General features: G+C 46.7%; 2 protein-coding genes across 9 annotated transcripts in view; both read left to right on the forward strand.

Moving 5' to 3' along the window:
* Positions 1 to 2,897: 2,897 nt before the first annotated feature.
* UTP3 (UTP3 small subunit processome component) lies at positions 2,898 to 4,846 on the forward strand. Its single transcript, XM_007523531.3, has one exon. The coding sequence runs from the start codon at positions 3,104 to 3,106 to the stop codon at positions 4,505 to 4,507; it is 1,404 nt and encodes a 467-aa protein (XP_007523593.1). The 5' UTR covers positions 2,898 to 3,103; the 3' UTR covers positions 4,508 to 4,846.
* A 13,319-nt stretch (positions 4,847 to 18,165) lies between these two features.
* RUFY3 (RUN and FYVE domain containing 3) overlaps positions 18,166 to 22,589 on the forward strand; it is a 103,804-nt gene continuing 99,380 nt past the window's right edge. For all 8 annotated transcript variants that reach the window (XR_009548997.1, XR_009548998.1, XM_060187825.1 and 5 more), the window contains exon 1: positions 18,166 to 18,715. Coding sequence is in view for 6 of the 8 variants with exons in the window: in XM_060187825.1 (XP_060043808.1) it covers positions 18,361 to 18,715 (355 nt within the window). In the remaining 2 variants the exon portion in view is untranslated. The remainder of the gene's footprint in view (positions 18,716 to 22,589) is intronic.

Here is a 22,589-nt window from a genome sequence, read left to right on the forward strand (position 1 = left end):
CCAGCAAGTCAACAATATTTATACCTTTTCCGTATTTGGGAGCTACTCTTTTCCCTGATCCAGCTTTCTGGTCCTTCTGCTAGCCATGACATCACCTCCCCAGACAATAACTTGCATCCACCTGCATATCAGATTTCAGGCTCAGGGGAAAAAAAAAAAAAAAAAAACTCTAGTATAGACACAGGCCCTTTGGAATAAAACTAAAATATGCCTACTAGCTATCTAGGAGGGCCCCCAACTCTTCATCTGCACTATTCAAGCCTTTAGGTCCATGATTGGTCAACAATTTGTTTGGCTTTGTATGTTAACTCTCTTTTCAGCCACCAGGTTCCAGATGCTAGCATGATGCCAACCAGACTTCCCTGGACAGACAACCCCACCAATGTGTCCTGGAGCTCCGCTTCCCCAGAGCCCTTCCCCACTAGGGAAAGAGAGAGACACCCTGAGAGTATGGATTGACCTGTCAACGCCCATGTTCAGTGGGGAAGCAACTACAGAAGCCAGACCTTCAACCTTCTGCATCCCACAATGACCTTGGGTCCATGCTCCCAGAGGATTAAAGAATAGGAAAGCTATCAGGGGATGGGATGAGATACAGAGCTCTGGTGGTGGGAATTGTGTTAAGTTATAGCCCTCTTATCCTATGGTTTAGTCAATGTTTCCTTTTTTTTAAAGGAATTTATTTATTTACTTATTCATGAGAGAGATAGGACAGAAAGAACCAGACATTACTCTGGTACATGTGCTGCTGGGGACAAACTCAGGACCTCATGGTTGAGAATCCAATGCTTTATCCACTGTGCCATCTCCCAGACCAACATTGTTTTCTTTTTATAAATAAAACATTAAATAAAAATATCTCAAAAAAAAAAAAAGAAAAGAAAAAGAAATATATCAGAAGGAGTCTGGCTGCAGGTCACCGGGTTGAGCGACAGGTTCCCAGGAGCCAGGACCCTGGTTCCACCTCAGCTCCCCACCTGCGGGGGGGAGGGGGGGAGGTGTAAGTCAAGCCTCAAGCGTGAGTGAGTGGTGAATCAGGTTTGCAGGCATCTTTCTCCATCTACCCTCTTTTTTTTTTTTTTCCTCCAGGGTTATTGCTGGGCTCGGTGCCTGCACCATGAATCCACCGCTCCTGGAGGCCATTTTTCCCCCTTTTGTTGCCCTTGTTGTTGTAGCCTCGTTGTGGTTATTATTATTGCCATTGTTGATGTTGTTCGTTGTTGGACAGGACAGAGAGAAATGGAGAGAGGAGGGGAAGACAGAGAGGGGGAGAGAAAGATAGACACCTGCAGACCTGCTTCACCGCCTGTGAAGCGACTCCCCTGCAGGTGGGGAGCCGGGGGCTCCAACCAGGATCCTTAGCCGGTGCTTGCGCTTTGCGCCACATGCACTTAACCCACTGCGCCACCGCCCGACCCCCCATCTACCCTCTTTATGTCTCAATTTTTTCTGAAATTTTTCTCAATTTTTCAAATAGAAAAAGAAATTAACTGGAGATGTGGAAGAAATGGGGGGGCTAAGACAACTAATGGAGTTAAAGAGAAGACAAAGGCCGGTTCGAGCCCCGGCTCCCCACCTGCAGAGGGGGTCACTTCACAGGTAGTGAAGCAGGCCTGCAGGTGTCTATCACTCTCGCCCCCCTGTCTTCCCCTCCTCCCTCGATTTCTCTCTGTCCTATCAAACAACAGCAATAACAATAATAATAGTAACAATAACAATAAACAACCAGGGCAACAAAAGGGGTTAAAATAGCCTCCAGGAGCAGTGGATTCGTAGTGCAGGCACAGAGCCCCAGTAATAACCCTGGAGAGAAAAAAAAATTAGACACTCTTAGCTCCTACCCCCAAAACATTGACGAGAGAGGGGGGGAGAGAAAGAAGAGAAATGGATGGTGCTTAAGCTGTCTTTTACCCAAATTAAAAAATAAATAAATAAGAGACGAGAGCACTACACCCTTTTGAGTATGAGGGGGTGAAGGATGTGTACAAAGACAGCTGTATCAAAGGCTTTTTCAGCAAGTGAAAGCTGGGTAAGATAAGTGCCTGAAGTTCCCGTTATAAGCAGGGATGTTTTGTGTCATCAACTGATTAAGGCAAGTCCCTTGTGAGACTGCAAGTTCCAGGGTCCAGTGGTAACGCACCTGGTTGAGCGCACAGCTTATAATGAGCAAGGACCAGTGTTCGAGCCCCCGGCCCCCACCTGCAGGGAGAAAGCCTTGCGAGTGGTGAAGCAGGGCTGCAGGTGTCTCTGTCTCTCTCCCTGTCACCCACTTCCCTCTCGATTTCTGGCTGTCTCTGTAAGTTTAAAGAGAGTGCAAGTTCCAGATACAAGGACAGCACCTGCTTTTATCCCCCGTTGTCCCAGAGCCTAACACGCAGCCTCGTGTCTCACAAATGCTGAAGGGCTTATAAGTAAAGGGTCTGCCCCCGCAGTGTGCGCTCAACTCCAGACGAACAGCCCAGAAAGTCAAAGCCGGGTTTTGACCAGCGGCGAGAACTCCCTCCCTGCCCGCACGCCACGATCCTCGACATCGCCAAGAATACTCCGAAATTAAGTATTTGCACAGCGCACAGTCAAAATTCTGACTTTCAGAGGAATCGCCCGAGAAAAGTAGATTCACGGACCACACCAAAACCAGCATTTGGTTTGAGTGGCTGGAGACAGCACGTGGGCGCGCGGCTCGGTGGTCCGGCCGGGAGGTCTCCTAAGCGTGGAGGTAGAACACCCTCTACTGGCCTCCGAAATCTGGTCGCGGGCTCGCGTCACGATCCCGCTCCCAACCACGCTTACAAAGATCGCGAGAACAGACTTCTCCCAGAATGGCTCAGGGGAACGAAATTTCCTTTTCCGGCTGTTTTCTACACGGACGGGTAAACTCAGCGGAATGGATGACCCCGCGCCGAACGGAAGTCCGGTTCCACGCTTTTCGGAGAGCGTTCTGGAGGCCGGAAGGAGTTTCCACCGGCGGCCACAGGCCGGCTGGCAGAGCGTCCGCTCGAACGCGTGGTTGGCGGGCGCGTGGCAGCTTATAGACGCGTGTCGCCGGAGCTCTTGGCTTGAGCGCCGGGGTCTGAAGTGACGGGGAGGCCGGCGCCAGTGAACGATGGTGGGGCGATCCCGGCGTCGCGGAGCGGCCAAATGGGCTGCTGTGCGAGCCAAGGCCGCACACGGCGCCGCGGACGTGAACGACAACGATATGGACCCGCCGCCGTCGCCGGGAGACCCCAGCTACTTCCAGGACCAGGTCGACCATTTCCACGAGGCCCGAGCCCGGGCCGCCCTGGCCAAGGGCTGGGACGCGACGGAGAGCGGGGACGAGGACGAGGACGACGAGGAGGAGGTGATGGCGCTCGATGTTGAGGACGAGGAAGATGGAGACAGTGAGCGGGACGACGACGACGACGACGATGATGATGATGGCGGTGGGAGCTCCGAGCACAGTGAGGCGGAGGCCTCGGCGGACCCCAGTTTATCGTGGGGTCAGAGGAAGAAGCTTTACTACGACACGGACTACGGCGGCTCCAAGGCGCGGGGCCGGCGGAGCCAGCAGGAGGAGGAGGAGGAGGAGCGGGAGGAGGAGGAGGAGGCGCAGCTGATTCAGCGCCGCCTGGCCCAGGCCCTGCAGGAGGACGACTTCGGGGTCACCTGGGTGGAGGCCTTTGCGAAGCCAGTGTCGCGGCCGGAGGAGGCCGAGACGCGGGTCGCCAAGGACCTGGCGAAAGTTTCCGTGAAAGAGAAGCTGAAGATGCTGCGCAAGGAGTCGCCGGAGCTGCTGGAGCTGCTGGACGACCTGAAAGCCAAGTTGACGGAGGTGAGCGACGAGCTGGAGCCCCTGCTGCAGATGGCGGAGCAGGGGGTCATCGCGCCCGGCCGCGGGAGTCAGTACCTGAGGACCAAGTACCACCTCTACCTCAACTACTGCGCCAACATCAGTTTCTACCTGGTCCTGAAAGCCCGGAGAATCCCCGCCAGCGGACACCCCGTCATCGAAAGGCTGGTGACCTACCGGAACCTCATCAACCAGCTGGCGCCCGTGGACCAGCAGCTGACCCCGGAGATCCGCTGTCTCCTGGCACTGAGGGATGGGACTGACCCCAAAGCAAAACTGACCAGAGCCAAACCCAGACGGGCAACAGGCAGCGCAGCTGTCACCCAGGTCGGCGACGGCTCCGACCTGGAGGAAGAAGCCGCGTTGAGTTACTACCAAGAGATGGAAGACAAGCAGAAGTTAAAGAGAAAGAAGGAGGAAAGGGATGCCGAAGAAGCGGCTCTCGAAGATCCAAATGCCAAGAGAGCCATTACCTACCAGATAGCTAAAAACCGGGGACTCACGCCTAGGAGGAAGAAGATCGATCGCAACCCCAGAGTGAAACACCGGGAGAAGTTCCGAAGGGCCAGGATTCGCCGGAGGGGCCAGGTTCGCGAAGTGCGCAGAGAAGAACAGCGATACAGCGGGGAACTTTCCGGCATCCGTGCGGGAGTTAAAAAGAGCATTAAACTTAAATAAAGGGCCTGCTGACCTTGTGGTTATTGGTACTGATTCTGGGTCAATACCCTTGTTGTTTGTTTGTTTACTAGTGAATTGATTGTATTAGAATATGACTTTAGCATTGTTAATTTTTTTTTTCTGTCAACTGAAGTTTATTGGCTATTGTTCGATTTATTTGCCCTTGGATTTATACTGAGGGTGACATCAACAACTGTGGGAGCAATATGAAAGTGTTTAGGAAAAGATAGTGATTTAAAAAAGTTTAATTTTCTGTCAAGCCTAGAAAAACCTTCATACCTATTTGTGGTGAACAATTATTTTTTTAATAAAGTGAAAAGAATGCACTTTGGAAAAAAACCAATGAAATAGTTTGGCCATATTTCATTTACATAATTAGAAGTCTTGGGTTGGGTGCTTAATAAGTGAATTTAATAGTAAGCATTTTGTATATTCTACATGGTAAAAGCTTAGAAATGAAGAGGAACTTTGGTTAAAATATATGCCTTAATTCTATTGTGAATATTTTCTACAGGTCCTTAATGTAGCAAATAAGATAAAAATTCCATTTCTGTTTACTGAAAATTTAATCTGGTTACTTCTAGGTAAGTGGCTATATCAAGTGGTAGCAAACTTACATTTTTTATTATCTTTATTTATTGGATAGAGACAGCCAGAAATCAAGGGGGGGAGGGTGTAATAGAGAGGCAGCCTCACCATTTGTGAAGCTGCAGGAGAGAACTGGGAGCTTGAACCCAAGTCCCTGTGCATCGTAATATGCACTTGGCCCCATCCAGATTACTTTTTTTTTACAGCTACTCTGGTCTTTACAGCAGAGGGAAGATGTTGAGATGATGAACTTAAAAATTATTTAAAATGCCAGAGAAGGAAATGGGAAGAATGTTAAGGAAACTACAAAAGTCTTAACTCTTTAAGTCTTTTGATTTCTTACAAAGAAGAGTAAGTTGAAAATGCAACTAACATTACTAAGGTACTTTTTTATACTTTGTCACAAAAACCTTTATGTGGCAAATTCTAGTTGTATTTTAAAGATGATGAAACTGGCAAAAGTTACTTTTTCAAGGTCATAAACTTAAGTAGCAGAGTCAGGATTTCAGCCCAGTCTCTGGCATGAAGGCCTAGCCAATACTTCCTTTTCTGTGTACAGGTGTTTTTTGTTGTTTTTTGTTGTTGTTTTGCCACCAGGGCTATTGCTATGGCTCAGTGCTGGCACTAGGAATCCATGGCTCCTAGCAGTCATTTTTTCATTTATTTTTTTCTTCCTATTTACTTGACAGGACAGAGAAAAATTGACAGGAAAGGGGAGATAGGGAGAGAGAGAGACCAGCAGACCAGCTCCTCCACTCACAAAACTTCCCTCCATGTGTGGGAAATGGGCTTGAACCCAGATCCTTGTACATGATAATTTCTGCACTTAACAGGGTGCACCACCACCAGCTCCCCAAAGTACAAGTTTGCAAATGAATTGACTTGGTTAAATTTTAATTACTTGATAACTGACCCATTTTCCAAACTTACCTGGTAGTAGTATTTCTACCCTGGAGAAGTGATAAAACTGTGATTAAGAGCTGTGAGATGGGGGTTGGATGGTAGGCAGCAGGTCAAGCACAAGGATCAGTGTAAGGATTCCAGTTCTAGCCCCTGGTTCCCCACCTACAGGGGAGTCTCTTCGCAAGCGATGAAGCAGGTTGGCAGGTGTCTATCTTTTCCCCCTCTCTGGTTTTCCCTCCTCTCTCAATTTCTTTCTGTCCTATCCAGCAACAACAACAATGACAACAACCGCAAAATGGAGAAAATGGCCTCTAGGAGCAGTGGATTCATAGTTCTAAAGAGGCAAGGCTGAGTAGGCTGTTGAGTGGGGGTTGGCCAGCAGAAAGACTAAGTCATTAGAAACTTGGAATTTTCAGCCTTGCCTCTGCCACCCTCCTCCATTCCTCAAGAGAGGGTCATAGAGTGAAGTCATTAACTGATCGAATGAGGACTTCATAAAATTCCAGAAGTGTGGGGTTCAGGAATATCCAAATGGATGAACGTGTCCACCTACCTGATGATAAGTAATGCACCCGAATTCCAATTATGGAAGCTTCTGCATTGTTAACCATCCCAGACCTAGCTAGGTGTTTCATCTGACTGTTACCCTTTAATAAACTGGCAAACATTTCCATAAGACACTAACAACTCAAACAAACCTGGGCGAAGACAGAAACTACAGATTTGTATGGGTGAGAAGCACAGGTGGACAGCTTAGAGTGAGGAAAGAGTTTTATTCCGAGAGAACATCATGCTAGTACATATGATGCCAGAGATCAAACTCAGACCTCACACCTGCCACAACACCACTTACCAAGCCACTGAGAGGCCTGTGGGATCTGTCAGTTTTACCAGCCACAGTGTTCAGCACACTAACTAAAATACAGTGATTCACACTCATTTATTCATTAAGTAAACAAGTACCTTGGTCTGGGAGGTGGCACAGTGTATAAGGCATTGGACTCAAGTGTGAGGTCCTGAGTTCAATCCCCAGCAGCACATGTACCAGAGCAATGTCTGGTTCTTTCTGTCCTATCATTTCTCATGAGTAAATCTTTTTTTTTTTTTTTTAATTATTTAAGAAAGGATTAATTAACAAAACCATAGGGTAGGAGGGGTACAACTCCACACAATTCCCACCACCCAATCTCCATAATCCCACCCCCTCCCCCGATAGCTTTCCCATTCTCTATCGCTCTGGGAGCATGGACCCAGGGTCATTGAGGGTTGCAGAAGGTAGAAGGTCTGGCTTCTGTAATTGCTTCCTCGCTGAACATGGGCGTTGACTGGTCGGTCCATACTCCCAGTCTGCCTCTCTCTTTCCCTAGTAGGATGGGTCTCTGGGGAAGCTGAGCTCCAGGACACATTGGTGGTGTCTTCAATCCAGGGAAGTCTGGCCGGCATCCTGATGACACCTGGAACCTGGTGACTAAAAAGAGAGTTAACATACAAAGCCAAACAAATTGTTGAGCAATCATGGACCCAAAGCTTGGAAAAGTGGAGAGGAAGTATTAGGGAGGTACTCACTGCAAACTCTAGTATACTTCTGCTTTCTTACTTTGGTGCCATACTCCAAACTCAGTCAATTTCTGCTTTGCGTTTCTACTTCTTTTTTTTTTTTTACATGCATAACATTCCCCAGATTCCCATTTAGCAATACAACCCCCACTATTTCATTCATCATTTTTCATGGACCTGTATTCTCCCCACCCACCCACCCACCCCAGTCTTTTACTTTGGTGTAATACTCCAATTCCATTTCAGGTTCGACTTGTGTTTTCTTTTCTAATCTTGTTTTTCAACTTCGGCCTGAGAGTGAGATCATCCCATATTCATCCTTCTGTTTCTGACTTATTTCACTCAACATGATTTTTTCAAGGTCCATCCAAGATCGGCTGAAAACGGTGAAGTCACCATTTTTTACAGCTGAGTAGTATTCCATTGTGTGTATATACCACAGTTTGCTCAGCCACTCATCTGTTGTTGGACACCTGGGTTGCTTCCAGGTTTTGGCTATTACAAATTGTGCTGCCAAGAACATATGTGTACACAGATCTTTTTGGATGGATGTGTTGGATTCCTTAGGATATATATCATGAGTAAATCTTAAATAACAATAGTATAGAAAAAGTTAGCCCTATTCAAATGTTTACATCTGTATTTTAAATTTTGCTTAAAGTGCATTTTTTTTCTATTGTGCTTCAGCTATATTTTCCAAATTTTATTTTTTTCAACTATTCATTTTTTGGGGGGGGAGGGTGGTGCTTACTGTACATGCTTTATTAAAAAGCACAGATCTACAAAATGGTCCGGTGGGCACAGAGCCACATCTGGGATGAGGGAGCCCAGGCTGGCCTGCCCAGAGCTACAGGGACCAAGCCTTGCAGGCAGGCTCAATTTTCTGTTTTTTTTATTATTATTATTATTATTCACTTTTGTTGCCCTTGTTTTATTGTTGTAGTTATTTTTGTTATTGATGTCATTGTTGGATAGGACAGAGAGAAATGGAGAGAGGGGGGAGAGAAAGATAGACACCTACAGACCTGCTTCGCAACTTGTGAAGCCACCCCCCCCCCCCCCCCCGCCCGTCCCAGGTGGGGAGCAGGGGCCTCTAATCCTTATGCCAGTCCTTGAGCTTTGCACCACCTGTGCTTAACCCATTGCACTACCGCCCAACTCCCTATTTTTTATTTAACCAGAGCATTGTTCAGCTCTGGCTTATGGTGGTACAGGGGATTGAATTTGAGACTTTGGAGCCTCAGGCATGAGAGTCTGTTTGCATAACCATTATTCTATCGACCCTCTGCCTGTGCTCAGTTTTCTGAACAGGAGAGCATGGAGGTGCAGGTGCCTTTGGTCTTTACAGTGCAGTGAGGGGTGGGTATTTGTCATAACAGATTCCACTGACGTCCTACTCAAAATCTAACACCTAGGCTTTGTGTGGACACAAGTCCGCACTCCAGTCCCAATTCAGCTTGCAGCGGCCTCTGAATTCATATAGGGGCTTTTCCTAAAGGCAGTTCAAGTCTGTGGAGTGAAATATGGTGTGATTAGCATTGATCCGATCTGGGGGAGGGAGAAACTAGGGGACTCATGACACAATGGGGAGCTGGCTCGAACTGAAAGCTCCTTCCCTCACTGACAAACTGGTTTAGACAAATACTTTTTTTTTTTTTGCCTCCAAAGTTATTCCTGGGACAATTCATCGGTGCCAGCACTATGAATCCACTGCTTCTAGTGGCTATTTTTTCCATTTTATTGGATAGGACAGAGAAATTAAGAGGGGAGGGGAGAGGCAGAGAGGGAGAAAGACAGTGGCAGACCTACTTCACCGCTTGTGAAGCGACCCCCCCACACACACCTCCACCCGCACCTGGGCGAACCGGGGGCTCAAACTGGGATCCCTGAGCGGGTCCCTGAGCTTATGTATTATATGCGCTTAACCCGATGCACCACTGCCCGGCCCAAGAGCTGTTCATTTTTTAAAATATTTATTCCCTTTTGTTGCCCTTGTTGTTTTATTGTAGTTATTATTGTCATTGCTGGCTAGGACAGAGAGAAATGGAGAGAGAAGGGGAAGACAAAGAGGAGGAGAGAAAGATAAGACACCTGCAGACCTGCTTCACCACTTGTGAAGCAACTGCCCTGCAGGTGGGGAGCCGGGGGCTTGAACCTATCCTTGCACTTTGCACCATCTGTGCTTAACCTGCTGCACTACCACCCGACTCCCAACAGCTACTCGTTTTTAAGAGTGGAGATTTTGTACTTGCTTCTAAGTGAAGCTTAAAGTATTAATATTTAAATATTTAATATTTAATAATTTTCAGTCTGGGGGATGGCACATCAATACAGGACTTGCATGCTTGAAGTCCTGAGTTTGATCCCCACTTCACATCTGCCAGAATGATACTCAAGTTCTCTCAATATATAAATGTCTTTTTAAACATTAAAACATAAGAGTCAACATTAAAAAAATGTATTAGTGATTTAATAATGATTAACAAGCTTGTAAGATAACAGGGGTACAATTCCATACAGTTCACACCACTGGAGTTCCATGTCCCGTCCCCTCCATTGGAAGGTTCTCTATTCTTTATCCCTCTGGGCGTATGGGCCAAAATTCTTTATGGGGTGCAGAAGATAGAAGGTCTGACTTATTTGATTGCTTCTCTGCTGGAGATGGACTTAGGTAGTTTGATCCATATCCCCAGCCTGAAGAATCAACATTTTTTAACTGAAAAAAAAAAATTTTTTTTTCAATGTGGAATGAATAAAACACTTTCCCCCAAAGCACTGCTCAGCTCTGATTTGTGGTGGGTGGTGTAGGGTATTCAAACTGGAAGTTTGGAGTCTCTGGCATGAGAGTCTCTTTGCATAACCATTATGCTATCTACCCCAGAACAAAATATTCATAAAATACAGTTTAGCGGCCCTTGAGGAGGTGCAATAGTATCACCTGTGCCAGAGTGATACTCTTGTTCTCTTTCTGTCTCTCATAAATAGATAAATCTGAAAGATGATACAGTTTAGCAATGAAAAGTTAGACCTGTGGAGCCAGAATATGTTTAAATTTCAACTTCACTTTGATCTACTTAACCTCTCTATCCTACTTTCTTCACATTTAATAATATATGATTGTGCTAACCATTTAAATAATTCAGATGTGTCTAGAATCACACCTGGTAGGACAGGGAGAACCAGAGAGGGAGAGGGGAAATAGGGAAAGAAACACCCACAGCGCTGCTTCACCACTTGTTAAGCTTAGCCCCTTTGCAGGTAGAAACCAGACTTCAACCTGGATTAGTGGATGCTAACATGTGCCCTTAACCAGGTGTGCCACTGCCTGGCCCCAGTTAATCCATTTTATGTGAATTTACACCACTTGAAAGTTCATTTACTTTTTTTTTAATATTTATTTTATTTATTCCCTTTTGTTGCCCTTGTTGTTTTATTGTTGTAGTTATTATTGTTGTTGTCGTTGTTGGATAGGACAGAGAGAAATGGAGAGAGGAGGGGAAGACAGAGAGGAGGAGAGAAAGACAGACACCTGCAGACCTGCTTCACCGCCTGTGAAGCGACTCCCCTGCAGGTGGGGAGCCGGGGTTCGAACCGGGATCCTTATGCCGGTCCTTGTGCTTTGCGCCACCTGCGCTTAACCCGCTGCGCTACAGCCCGACTCCCTCATTTACTTTTTTAAATATTTTCTATAACCAGAACACTGCTCAGCTCTGGCTTATGGTGGTGCACGAGACTGAACCTGGAACTTTGGAGCCTCAGGCATGAGAGTCTCTTTGCATAGCCATTATGCTATTTACCCCAGCCCTAAAGTTCATTTATTCTTTAGGTCTTTAGGTTCTTTATCCAAATTACCTAAGGATTAGTGGATCTTAAATGTAGATACTTGGGGCTGGGGAGAGAGCATAGTGGTTAGGTAAACAACTTTCATGCTTGAGGTCCCAGAGGTCTTGGATTCAATCTCCTGCACTACCATAACTCAGAGCTGTGAAATGCTCTGGTGAAGTAAGTAATAAAATGCAGATCGCTGGGGTCAGGTGGTGGGTTCAAGCCCTCAGTCCCTACCTGGAGGAAATAACCTTCAAAGGAGAATGTGTCTCACCTCCACTGTCTCCATCCCTCTGTACCTAGTCTCACTATCAAAGAAAAAGAAAAAAACAGTGGCCTGGGACTAGATAAAACATCACAGCATATCAATATTCCCAATACCTGAAGATAGTTTTGCTAGCTAGAAACAAGAAGTATTTCATATTTTGTTAATTTGGTAGCTCTCTTAGCTGATTACTGACTTTTTTTTTTAAGTAATTTATCAGGACTCTGGACATTTTTACCCACAATAGGGGAAGCACACATGCATTTACTGACCTTATTTAAATTCTTAAAAATATTTTTCTTTGGCACAGCTATATACAAATAATGTCAAAGGACATAAATTATGGTGATGTTGTGTATGATACAGCAAATCCTAAGAAAGGGATATTTCAAAGTTAGCCCAATTACCAAATAATGTGATTATACCAATAACTATCTATTGTCTTCTTAACCCGAAGACAGCAGGAACCTTCCCATTTCCTCTATAGAGCCTATATTTCCCCTAGTTCTGCAACCTCTAGGATGGGATTCACTTTCCTGCATGCTTCTCTCAATTCATACCAAATGATGTTGCATCCGCTGATCCCAACCTAATCAATACAAGTACCACCTCAGCATGCTTCACTTCAGACTGTGTCCAGAGACTTCAGGCATGGAATGTCAACCCTTCAGCCTCATTACTCAGGTGAGACTTTTCCTTTCCTTTCATAGTATTCTCTAATTCCATTCCAGGCAGTTCACTTCCTAACAAAGTCCCAAAACCTAGATATAGACCAGTTCCCATGCGATAGAGCATATGTTCACATGTATCCACAAACTAGGGCAAAATATATACCTGAAAGCAAAAATACACAGTAGTCTGCAGTGAGTCAGTATAAAATTCCTAGTGAAATAGTATTTAATTAGACTTAGATACCTTCGTCACCTACTTCCTAGTACAGTTCTCTCACTCACTCCAAAGCTAAACTCATCAAAGCAAGGACTGTAAAAGCTGAATAAGGGCAAGAGACTGGCATACTTTAATGATGACTCTTTAGTTACTATCAGGCCTCCCCAACAGCTGGGGCCCTATTCAGGGAGTCCTGAGATTCCCAAACAGACATGATGGGCCTAAACCTCAAAAAAAAAACCCTCTCTCCATTGTTACTGGTCATCTCTTATCAGGAACAACACAATAGAACCCTTTGTGGGACCCCCATAGTACCTTGCCCTCAACTTGTATCAACAATGGTAGAGAATGTTCCATCCTCTGAATGGAGTCTGAACAACATACTCTATGCTACACCTGAGGAAGATGAGTCCTGATATTGGGGCAGCTTGGAATGTTCCTACTCATGACCACAGAATATGAGCTCAGATCTACAGGGATGCAGAGGTCACATAGGCTACTAAGGTGATTATGGGCCCCAGATCACATCAAATCAATGGGGTTTACAGTCAACAATATTTATACCTCTTTCCCATATTAGGGAACTACTCTCTTCCCTGATCCAGCTTTCTGGTCCTTCTTCCAGCCATGACATCATCTCCCCAGACAATAATTAGGATCCACCTGCATATCAGATTTCAGGCTCAGGGAAAAAAAAAAAAAAAAAAAAAAAAAAACTCTAGTATAGCCACAGGCCCTTTGGAATAAAACTAAAATATGCCTACTAGCTATCTACAAAATGGAGGGCCCCAACATTTCATCTGCACTATTCCAGCCTTTAAGTCCATGATTGGTCAACAATTTGTTTGGCTTTGTATGTTAAGTCTCTTTTATCAGCCACCAGGTTCCTGATGCTAGTATGATGCCAACCAGACTTCCCTGGACAGACAACCCCACCAATGTGTCCTGGAGCTCTGCTAGGGACACATTTCCCACCCTACTAGGGAAAGAGAGAGGCAGGCTGGAAGTATGGATTGACCTGTCAATGCCCATGTTCAGCAGGGAAGTAATCACAGAAGTCAGACCTTCCACCTTCTGCATCCCACAATGACTTTGGGTCCATACTCCCAGAGGGATAAAGAATAGGAAAGCTATCAGGGGAGGGGATGGGATATGGAGATCTGGTGGTGGGAATTGTGTGGAGTTTTACCCCTCTTATTATATGGTTTTGTCAATGTTTCCTTTTTATAAATTAAAAGAATAAATATATAAATCTTAGAAACAAAAAATATGTATATATTTTACTTATGGGAGTCGGGTGGTAGTGCAGCGGGCTAATCTCAGGTGGCATATAGTGCAAGGACCTCATAAGGATCCCGGTTTGAGCCCCCGGCTCCCCACCTGCAGGTGAAGCAGGTCTGGAGGTGTCTATCTTTCTCTCCCCCTTTCTGTCATCCCCTCCTCTCTCCACGTATCTCTGTCCTATCCAACAATGATGACATGAATAACAACAACAATAATGACTACAATAATAAAACTTGGGCAACAAAAGGGAATAAATAAATAAATAATTTTTTAAAAAATTTTATTTACGGGAGCCGGGCGGTGGAGCAGCAGGTTAAGCGCACGTGGCGCAAAGCTCAAGGACTGGCTAAAGGATCCCGGTTCGAGCCCCCGGCTCCCCACCTGCAGGGGAGTCGCTTCACAAGCTTGAAGCAGGTCTGCAAGTGTCTTTCTCTCCACCTCTCTGTCTTTCCCTCCTCTCTCCATTTCTCTCTGTCCTATCCAACAGCAACCACATGAATAACCACAATAATGCTAAAATAAACAACAAGGGCAACAAAAGGGAAAATAAATAAATAAATTTTTAAAAATTTATTTAGTTGGATAGAGACAGAAATTGACAAAGGAGTTGGGGAGATAGGGAGAAAGCCCGACACCTGCAGCACTGCTTCACTACTTGCAAAGCTTGCCCCCTGCAGGTGGGAACTGGGGGACTGAACCTGGGTCCTTGGGCATTGTAGCAGCCCCGCCCCCCCCCCTTTTTAATTGGATAGAGACAGAAATCAACAGTGAAGGGGAAAATGGAGGTGGTGGCTGGGTGGTGGCGCACCATTTTAAGCACACATAATAGGAAGCGCAAGGACCACCTGCAGGGGGCGTCGTTCACAAGCAGTGAATCAGTTCTACAGGTGTCTTTCTCCCTCTCTGTCTTCCCTTCTCCCTCTCAATTTCTCTCTGTCCTACCCCAAATATTGAAAAAATGGCCAAAGGAGCACTGGATTTGTAATGTAGACACCCACTGTGCCGCCACGATAAACCTGGAGGAGAAAAAAAAGTTTTTGTGTGTATTTGTGTGTAGGTCAGATGGTGGTTCACCCAGTGAAGTATATACATTACTGTGTGCCAGGGTCTGGATTTGAATCCCATCCCTTCCCACATGGGGGTAGTTGCAGGAGAGAAGCATCACAGGTTTTATGAAGTCAACTTTATATATATATATATATATATATATTTCATTTATTTATTGGATAAACCAAGAAAAATTGAGAGGGAAAAGGGAGATAGAGAGGCATCCGCAACACTGCTTCACCACTTGCAAAGCTTACCCCTTGAAGGTGGGCACCATGGGTTTGAACCTACATCCCTGAGCATTGTAACATTCCACCAAAAGTGTCACCGCTTGGTCCCTGAAGTCAACATTTTTACTTGCTAGTCAGTCTATAGTGGTCGAAATTGTTAATACGCTTTAAAAAAATTTGCCACCAGGCTTATCTCTGGTACTCTGTGCCAGCACTATGAATTCACCGCTCCTGGTGGCCATTTTTTCTCTCTTACCTCCCTCCCTCCCTTCCTTTTTTATTTACTATGACAGAAAGAAATTGAGAAGGCAGGGGGAGATATACAGGGAGAAAGATACCTGCAGAACTGCTTCACTGCTTGTGAAGTGTTCTCTCCACAGATGGAGGGGGCTCAAACCCCAGTCCTTGGACACTGTAGTGTGTGCACTCAACCAGGTACACCACTACCCAGCCTTTTTTCTTTTTTTAATTTGATAGGATTGAGAGAAATTGAGAAGGGAGGGAGAGATTGAGAGAGACACTTGAAGCACTTGTTTTATTATAGCTTGTGCTGCTTCCTCCCTACAGGTGAGGACTGGGCTTGGAAGCCCAAAATCTGAGTTTTTAACCCACTGGAATTGAGTGCAGTTTCTGATGCTTCAGAAGGGATTTCAATAACCAGATTGAGTCCTTACACTAGTTTTTTGATATGTGCCTTTGAAATGTAACAAATGAGACAGGGGAGATAGCATAATAATTATGCCTAAAAAAAGACCAAAAAAAACCTCATGCCTCAGGCTCTAAAGTCCCCACATTCAATCCTCTACATCATAAGCCAGAGGTAAGCAGTAGTCTGGTCTCTCATTAAAATAATTTTTTTTAAATATAATCATGGGGGGTTGGGCAGTAGCGCAGCAGGTTAAGTGCATGTGGCACAAGGCACAAGGACTGGTGTAGGGATCCCAGTTCAAGCCCCCGGCTCCCCACCTGCAGGGGAGTCGCTTCACAGGCGGTGAAACAGGTCTGCAGGTGTCTGTCTTTCTCTCCCCCTCTCTGTCTTCCCCTTCTCTCTCCATTTCTCTCTGTCCTATCCAACAATGAACAACATAAAAAAATAACAGTAATAATCACAACAAGGGCAACAAAAAGTGGGAAAAAATGGCCTCCAGGAGCAGTGGATTCATGGTGCAGGCACTGAGCCCCAGCAATAACCCTGGAGGCAAAAAATATATATATATATATATATAATCATATATAACTGGATGTATATGTATACATAATTTAGTATATTCATATGTAGGATATATATACATATATAATTTAGTCTTTCTCTTATAGTTTGCAATTCCTAAAATGCAAAATATGCTTTTTTCTTTTTTTTATATTTAGATTTTATTTATTGATGAGAAAGATAGGAGAGAGAAAGAACCAGACATCACTCTGGTACATGTGCTGCCGGGGCTTGAACTCAGGACATCACACTTGAGAGCCAAGGGCTTTATCCACTGTGCCACGTCCCGGACCACAAAATATGCTTTTTTCAAGACACACCAAGACTAAAAGGAAAAGTTCCAACACTTCTAAGACGCCAAAGATATAATTAAAAACTTTCTCAATGGTTTATTATTGCAAATCAATGCTAGTTTGTCAAATTGACATAATAAAGCTAATATAATTTTACCCTAAGACAGATGCTGTTTTAGAAATTTTACTATGTCTTGAAACTTGTATGTCTTAATTCTCCTATCTATATGAATAAAGTAATATAATCACCTTCCAGAAGAGGAAACCAGGCTCAAAGAAGGGATAACTTATTCAAGGAATAAGCAGGGCTGGATCAACAGGTCAGGGAAATTTAAAAGCTTTAGTATTTTAGAAGTTGTTGGAACTTTTCCTTTCAGTCTTGGTGAGTATGAGCTTTGATAAAGACGTTTTTTGACTTTTAGGAATTGCAAATTATAAACTGAAAAGTTACTAGAAAATTTCTTGACTGCTTAGAATTAGATTCTTGTAAACATCTCGAGAGACTTAGTGAAGCGCATTACAATTCTCATATTAATTTCTGTTGGTAATATCAAGAGTGACTTACAGAAGGGGTAACAAAAAGATTTACTTTTCCTTCCAGAGATGCAAAACTTCCTTGCCAGAAAAGACAGACCAGGGAGAAAAGCAGGTGGGCAAAATGTTACACAACAGTGATCGTTCATGTTGTCAACATGGATTCTATGCCAACATTGTGCAACCGGCACACAAAGCCAATCAGGTAGGAAGTACAGGGGGACCACGGTACTCAGGGTAAGAAATCACTAGGGTAGCTGGAAATTGTTTTTATTAGAGAAGAAAATGAGTACTGATGGAAATTACTGGATCAATGATCACTGATTCAAATATCCAAAATAAAGCCAAGAGTGGCCAATTACAAGCGAAGACAGAGACGTCATAAGGGTGAGAGCTGTGGGCCTCTAACAGCTGCTTAGTCACATAAATCCTAAACTGTTTGGCTTGAAACGTTTGGTTAAAAAAATACGCACCTGCAACACCCTTAGAAAACGAGAGTCAGTCAAAGCAAATATCAGATTTCTACACAAATGCACATGACAAGGAACAAAAGAAGCAGTGGAAGGAAGACATCCACTTCGGATTTCTCCCATAAAAAAGCTCGAGTCAAAAAACCGTGAATCAACGGTTATTAAAGTTCCTCATGTGCGAAAGGCAGTTTTATCCTGGGGGAGGAGGAGGCAGTCCTTTTTTAAAATTAGCTTTCGCTGTTCTTCAGCCCAGATGTGTGAGCCTCTGTGCTAGCGAGAAAGTTGGGGGGGGTCACACCCTAAACGACAGGTCCCCCCCTTCAGGGGACCACCAGCTGGGGAAGGGGGTGCCCCGGGCGGCCCAGGAGGGCGAGGGAAGGACGGGGCCGGGAGCGAGAGCCGCGCTGCCGCGGGGGGAAGCGCAAAGAGGGGCGGCGGGAAGCGACGGACGCGCCCCCTAGGGGAGCCGGCGCAGGCTGGGGAGCCGGCGCAGGCTGGGGAGCCGGCGCGGAGGCGGCCGGTAGACTCACCGCGCCGTCGGGCGGGGCCGCCCCTCCCTCCCTCGGGCTCGGACCCCGGCTGGGCGGGCTGTGGAGCGAGCGGCGGAGCCCAGACGCCGGCTGGCAGCCAAGGAGAAAGGTGGCGGCGGCGGCGGCGCGGACGGGACGGGGCGGCTGCTCCCCGCCGTGACCCCCGGCTCCCCCCGCCCAGGCCCGGGCGCGCGTCGCGTCGGAGGCGGCGACAGAGGAAGGAGCGAGCATGGCCGAGACCCAGTCGCCGCTCGCCGCCGGCGCGGAAAGTTGCAGCGAGGAGCCGGCGAGGGGCGGGGAGCCGCGGCTGGAGGAGCCGCGCGGAGCTCCAGCGGGGAGCGCGGAGCCCGGCGACGACACGGGGCGGGCGGCGGCCTCCCCCGCGGGGCAGCCGGAGCCGGACTCGCCGGTGGCCGCCCCCTTCTTCCTGCTCTACCCGGGCGATGGGGGCGCCGGCTTCGCAGCGCGCCCGCCGCCGCAGCGCGCCTGGAGAACCCCGCCGTCGCCGGGCTCCCCGCTGCCCTTCCTGCTGCTGAGCTACCCGGGCGGCGGCGGTGGCGGCGGTGGCGGCGGCGGCAAACACCGTGAGTGGCGGCGGGGAGAGGGTGGCCTGGGCCGGCAAGGGCTGGGTCGGGCCGGCCGGCGGAGCCCCGCCTCCCCGAGCCCCGAGAGGGGGCGCCGGGCCGGGGGGAGGCGAGGGCAGCCCGCGGGGAGCAACTGTCCCGGGACTAAGGGGGGCGGCCGCGCTCGGGGCGCCGCGCGATTGGCCTCCCAGGCCGCGGGGTCCTGCCCAGCTCGGCCTCCAGTCCCTGCATCCACCCGGCGCTCGTCCTCGCCGGCCGCCACGTGCTCGCGGGCCCCTGGGTGTCGCGGCGAGAAGCTCCTGGGGGAGTGGGGAAGGGGGCGGCGCCCGCGCCCCGCAAGCCCCGCGAGCCCCGCAAGCCCCGGCGCCCCGAGAGCCGCGTAGGTGTGGCCGCTGCCGCCCGGGCCGCCTCACGATCCCACAGACACGTTTCCTGGACGCTCCCTCCGCGCCCCTGAATGCGCCGGGCCTTCTCCCCACTCCCACCCCCCTCCCCCAGTGGGCAGAGACAGCAGGAGCCAAGACCGGGTTGCGTGGCCATGCAAGGACACCACCCAGGATGAAATAGCATTTGCAGGGAGAGGCCTCCACCACCTCTCACTATCGGGGGTGGGGGGGGGGACTTCACCCCCCCCCTTAACTTTCCTTTTTGCTATTTCTATCAACAGATGTTTATGGCTATTTACAGTGAGTGGAGTTGTCAAATAGGCTGTGTGTATTAAAAGAAGGTTTTTGGAATAGAGTTGAATCTGGTTTTAAAAAAGACATGGTCTTATTGTTTGGGAGTATAATCAAAGATACAAAGCAGGATATAATGCCACATGCTTATGCTGTGTGAGTTCTGAAGAGAAACTTGCCTAGGGGAGTGAGGGAACCTCCTTCCCTCCCACCCCTCTCCCCACACAGCTAGAGGTTTTGTTTTAACACCAAAGCAGACCGATTACCTGCTCTCCACACTGCCAGGTGACCCTGACTTTGCCCCTGGCTTTTCCTTTTTCTGCTCCCAGCTAGCCCCTAAAAAAAGATTAAGCGTCGTTGGTTATTACCTCTGTGTGTGTGTTGTGATTGTCACTCTTAATCCGTTGTGAGGCAAAAATGCCACTTTTTCCTTTTCATGCTAAGGATGGCTGTAAATGATTTCTCCTAAGTTAGAGCATCAGAAGAATGAGGTTGACCCAGATTCCTTGCCTGCCAAGCCCATGCTCTAAAGAGACAGCTCCTCCTAGATTAGGACCCTTTGCCTTTCGCTGGAGGTAGTTCAGTGTCCCTTTATTAACTAGAAACAGTGTTAACACTGAGCATTAACTAAGAATTTTAGTAAAAACCACAGTTTGTGTATTGAATTAATCTGGACGACTAATCTTGAGGCTGGGAATGTCTAATCATGGGGGAAATGAAGCTTTTTATAAACATAAAAGGTAAATAGCTCCCCTCAAGCTTTTTCAAGTCCAACACTCTAGTCACTACCACCTCCCAAGCTGACTTAACTATTTATTATTATTATTTACTAGAACACTGCTTACCTCTGGTTTATGGTGGTGCAAGAATTAAACCTGGGAGTTCTATTGCTTTAAGCCTGAAAGACTGTTCTGTAAATCTGTGCTATTTTACTCCCTACCAATACCTATCAGCCCACTTGGTGCAATATATATATTTAACAAAAACTTCATTTTATTTTTTAATATTTATTTATTTTGGATAGAGACTGATATTGAGAGGAAAGGGAGAGAAAGAGGAGCTGGCTGGTGGTGTGCCTGGTTTAGCTCATGTTACAATGCACAAGGACCCAGCCTTGAGACCAAAGTCCCTACCTGCAGAGAGAAAGCTTTGTGAGTGGTGAAGCAGTGCTGAAGGTATCTCTGCCTTCCTCCCCTTCTCTCTTTATTATCTTTACTTGTTTATTAGATAAAGACAGAGAAATCAAGAGGGAGGGGAGAGAGAGAGAGACATCTGTAGCATTGCTTCACACTTGCAAAGCTTTCCCCTACAGGTGGGGACGGCGCTCAAACCCAGGTCCTTGCACATTGTAACAAGTGGGCTCAACCAGGTGTACCAGCACCCCGCCCCTCTCTCTTCCTCTATCTTCCCCTCCCCTCACCATTTCTGCCTGTGTCTATCCAATAAATAAATACGTGTATATATATAAATATATATATATGTATATTTTTCAGGTTGCTTATTTATTTTTTTAACATCTGTCTTCATCAATATGGAGGAATTCACACTGATATTTCTTCAAATACTGTTCTGTGTTGCCCTTGTTGTTTTATTGTTATAGTTATTGTTGTTGTTATTGGTGTCGTCATTGTTGGATAGGACAGAGAAATGGAGAGAGGAGAGGAAGACGGGGGAGAGAAAGATAGACACCTACAGACCTGCTTCACTGCTTGTGAAGTGACTCCCCTGCAGGTGGGGAATCAGGGGCTCCAGAGATCCTTACACCAGTCCTTGTGTTTTGCGCCACCTACGCTTAACCCGCTGTACTACCGCCCGACTCCCTTATTTATTTTTTTTAACAGAGCACTGTTCAGCTCTGGCTTATTGTGGTGCGGGGAATTGAACCTGGGACTTTGGAGCCTCAAGCATGAGAGTCTGTTGGCATAACTATTATGCTTTATATATTTTTTTATCAGAACACTGCTCAGCTCTGGATTATGGTGGTGAATACAGACAATTAAAAAAAAACTTAAAAAGACAGAGAGGGAGAGGAAGAGAGACACCTGCAGCACTGTGTCACTGCTCATGAAGCTTCCCCCCTGCGGGTGGAGACCAGGAATTTGAACCTGGGTCCTTGCACATTGGGATGTGTGCGCTCTACCAGGTGCACCTCCTTACCCCTGGAGCAATACTTTTGATGCCTTTAAAAAATTTTTTAAGGGGAGTCGGGTGGTAGCGCAGCGGGTTAAGCACACTTGGCGCAAAGCGCAAGTACCTGAGTAAAGATCCTGGTTCGAGCCCCCAGCTCCCTATCTGCCGGGGAGTCGCTTCACAGACAGTGAAGCAGGTCTGCAGGTGTCTATCTTTCTCTCCCCCTCTGTCTTCCCTTCCACTATCCATTTCTCTCTGTCCTATCGAACAACAACGACATCAATAACAACAACAATAACAATAAAAAACAAGGGCAACAAAAGGGAAATTAAATAAAATTAAAATTTTTTTTAATCTTTATTATTGCATAGAAACAGAGAAATTGAGAAGGGAGGGGGCGATAGGAAGGGAGAGAGACAGAGAGACACCTGCAGCCCTCCTTCACCACTCGTGAAGCTTCACCCCTGCAGTTGGGGACCAGGGACTTGAACCTGGGTCCGTGCACACTGTAATGTGTGTGCTTAACCAGATGTGCCACCACCTGGCCTCCCTTGATGACTTTATTTTTCATTCTAACCTTAGAGGTCATGTTGTGGATATGATTACAAGGTTACTCGTTGGTGTTAAAAGGAGAAGGCACTGATGCCATTTGTGTATTTGTACCCATATTCTGTTGATGTTCTTTTTAAAAAAAATTTATTATTATTATTTATTTTCCCTTTTGTTGCCCTTATTGTCTTATTGTTGTTGTAGTTATTATTGTTGTTGATGTTGTCATTGTTGGATAGGACAGAGAGTAATGGAGAGGAGAGGGGAAGACAGAGAGCGGGAGAGATAGATACCTGAAGACTTGCTTCACCGCCTGTGAAGTGACTCCCCTGCAGGTGGGGAGCCGGGGGCTCGAACCAGGATCCTTATGCAGGTCCTTGCACTTTGCGCCACGTGCTACCGCCCGACTCCCTGTTGACATTCTTTTTTTCTTCCAGTTTTGAGAGCTTCCCTAAGTGTTCATGTACTCTTCTAGCGTAGTATTATCAAAGTCAGGTTGTGTCTCTGATTGACAAAAT

The sequence above is a fragment of the Erinaceus europaeus genome, chromosome 3 (genome assembly GCF_950295315.1).
Source record: "Erinaceus europaeus chromosome 3, mEriEur2.1, whole genome shotgun sequence".
Classification (NCBI taxonomy): Eukaryota; Metazoa; Chordata; class Mammalia; order Eulipotyphla; family Erinaceidae; genus Erinaceus; species Erinaceus europaeus.

Coding starts and splice junctions, on each gene's coding strand:
- UTP3 (XM_007523531.3), top strand. CDS start 3,104: ATGGTGGGGCGATCCCGGCGTCGCGGAGCGGCCAAATGGGCTGCTGTG.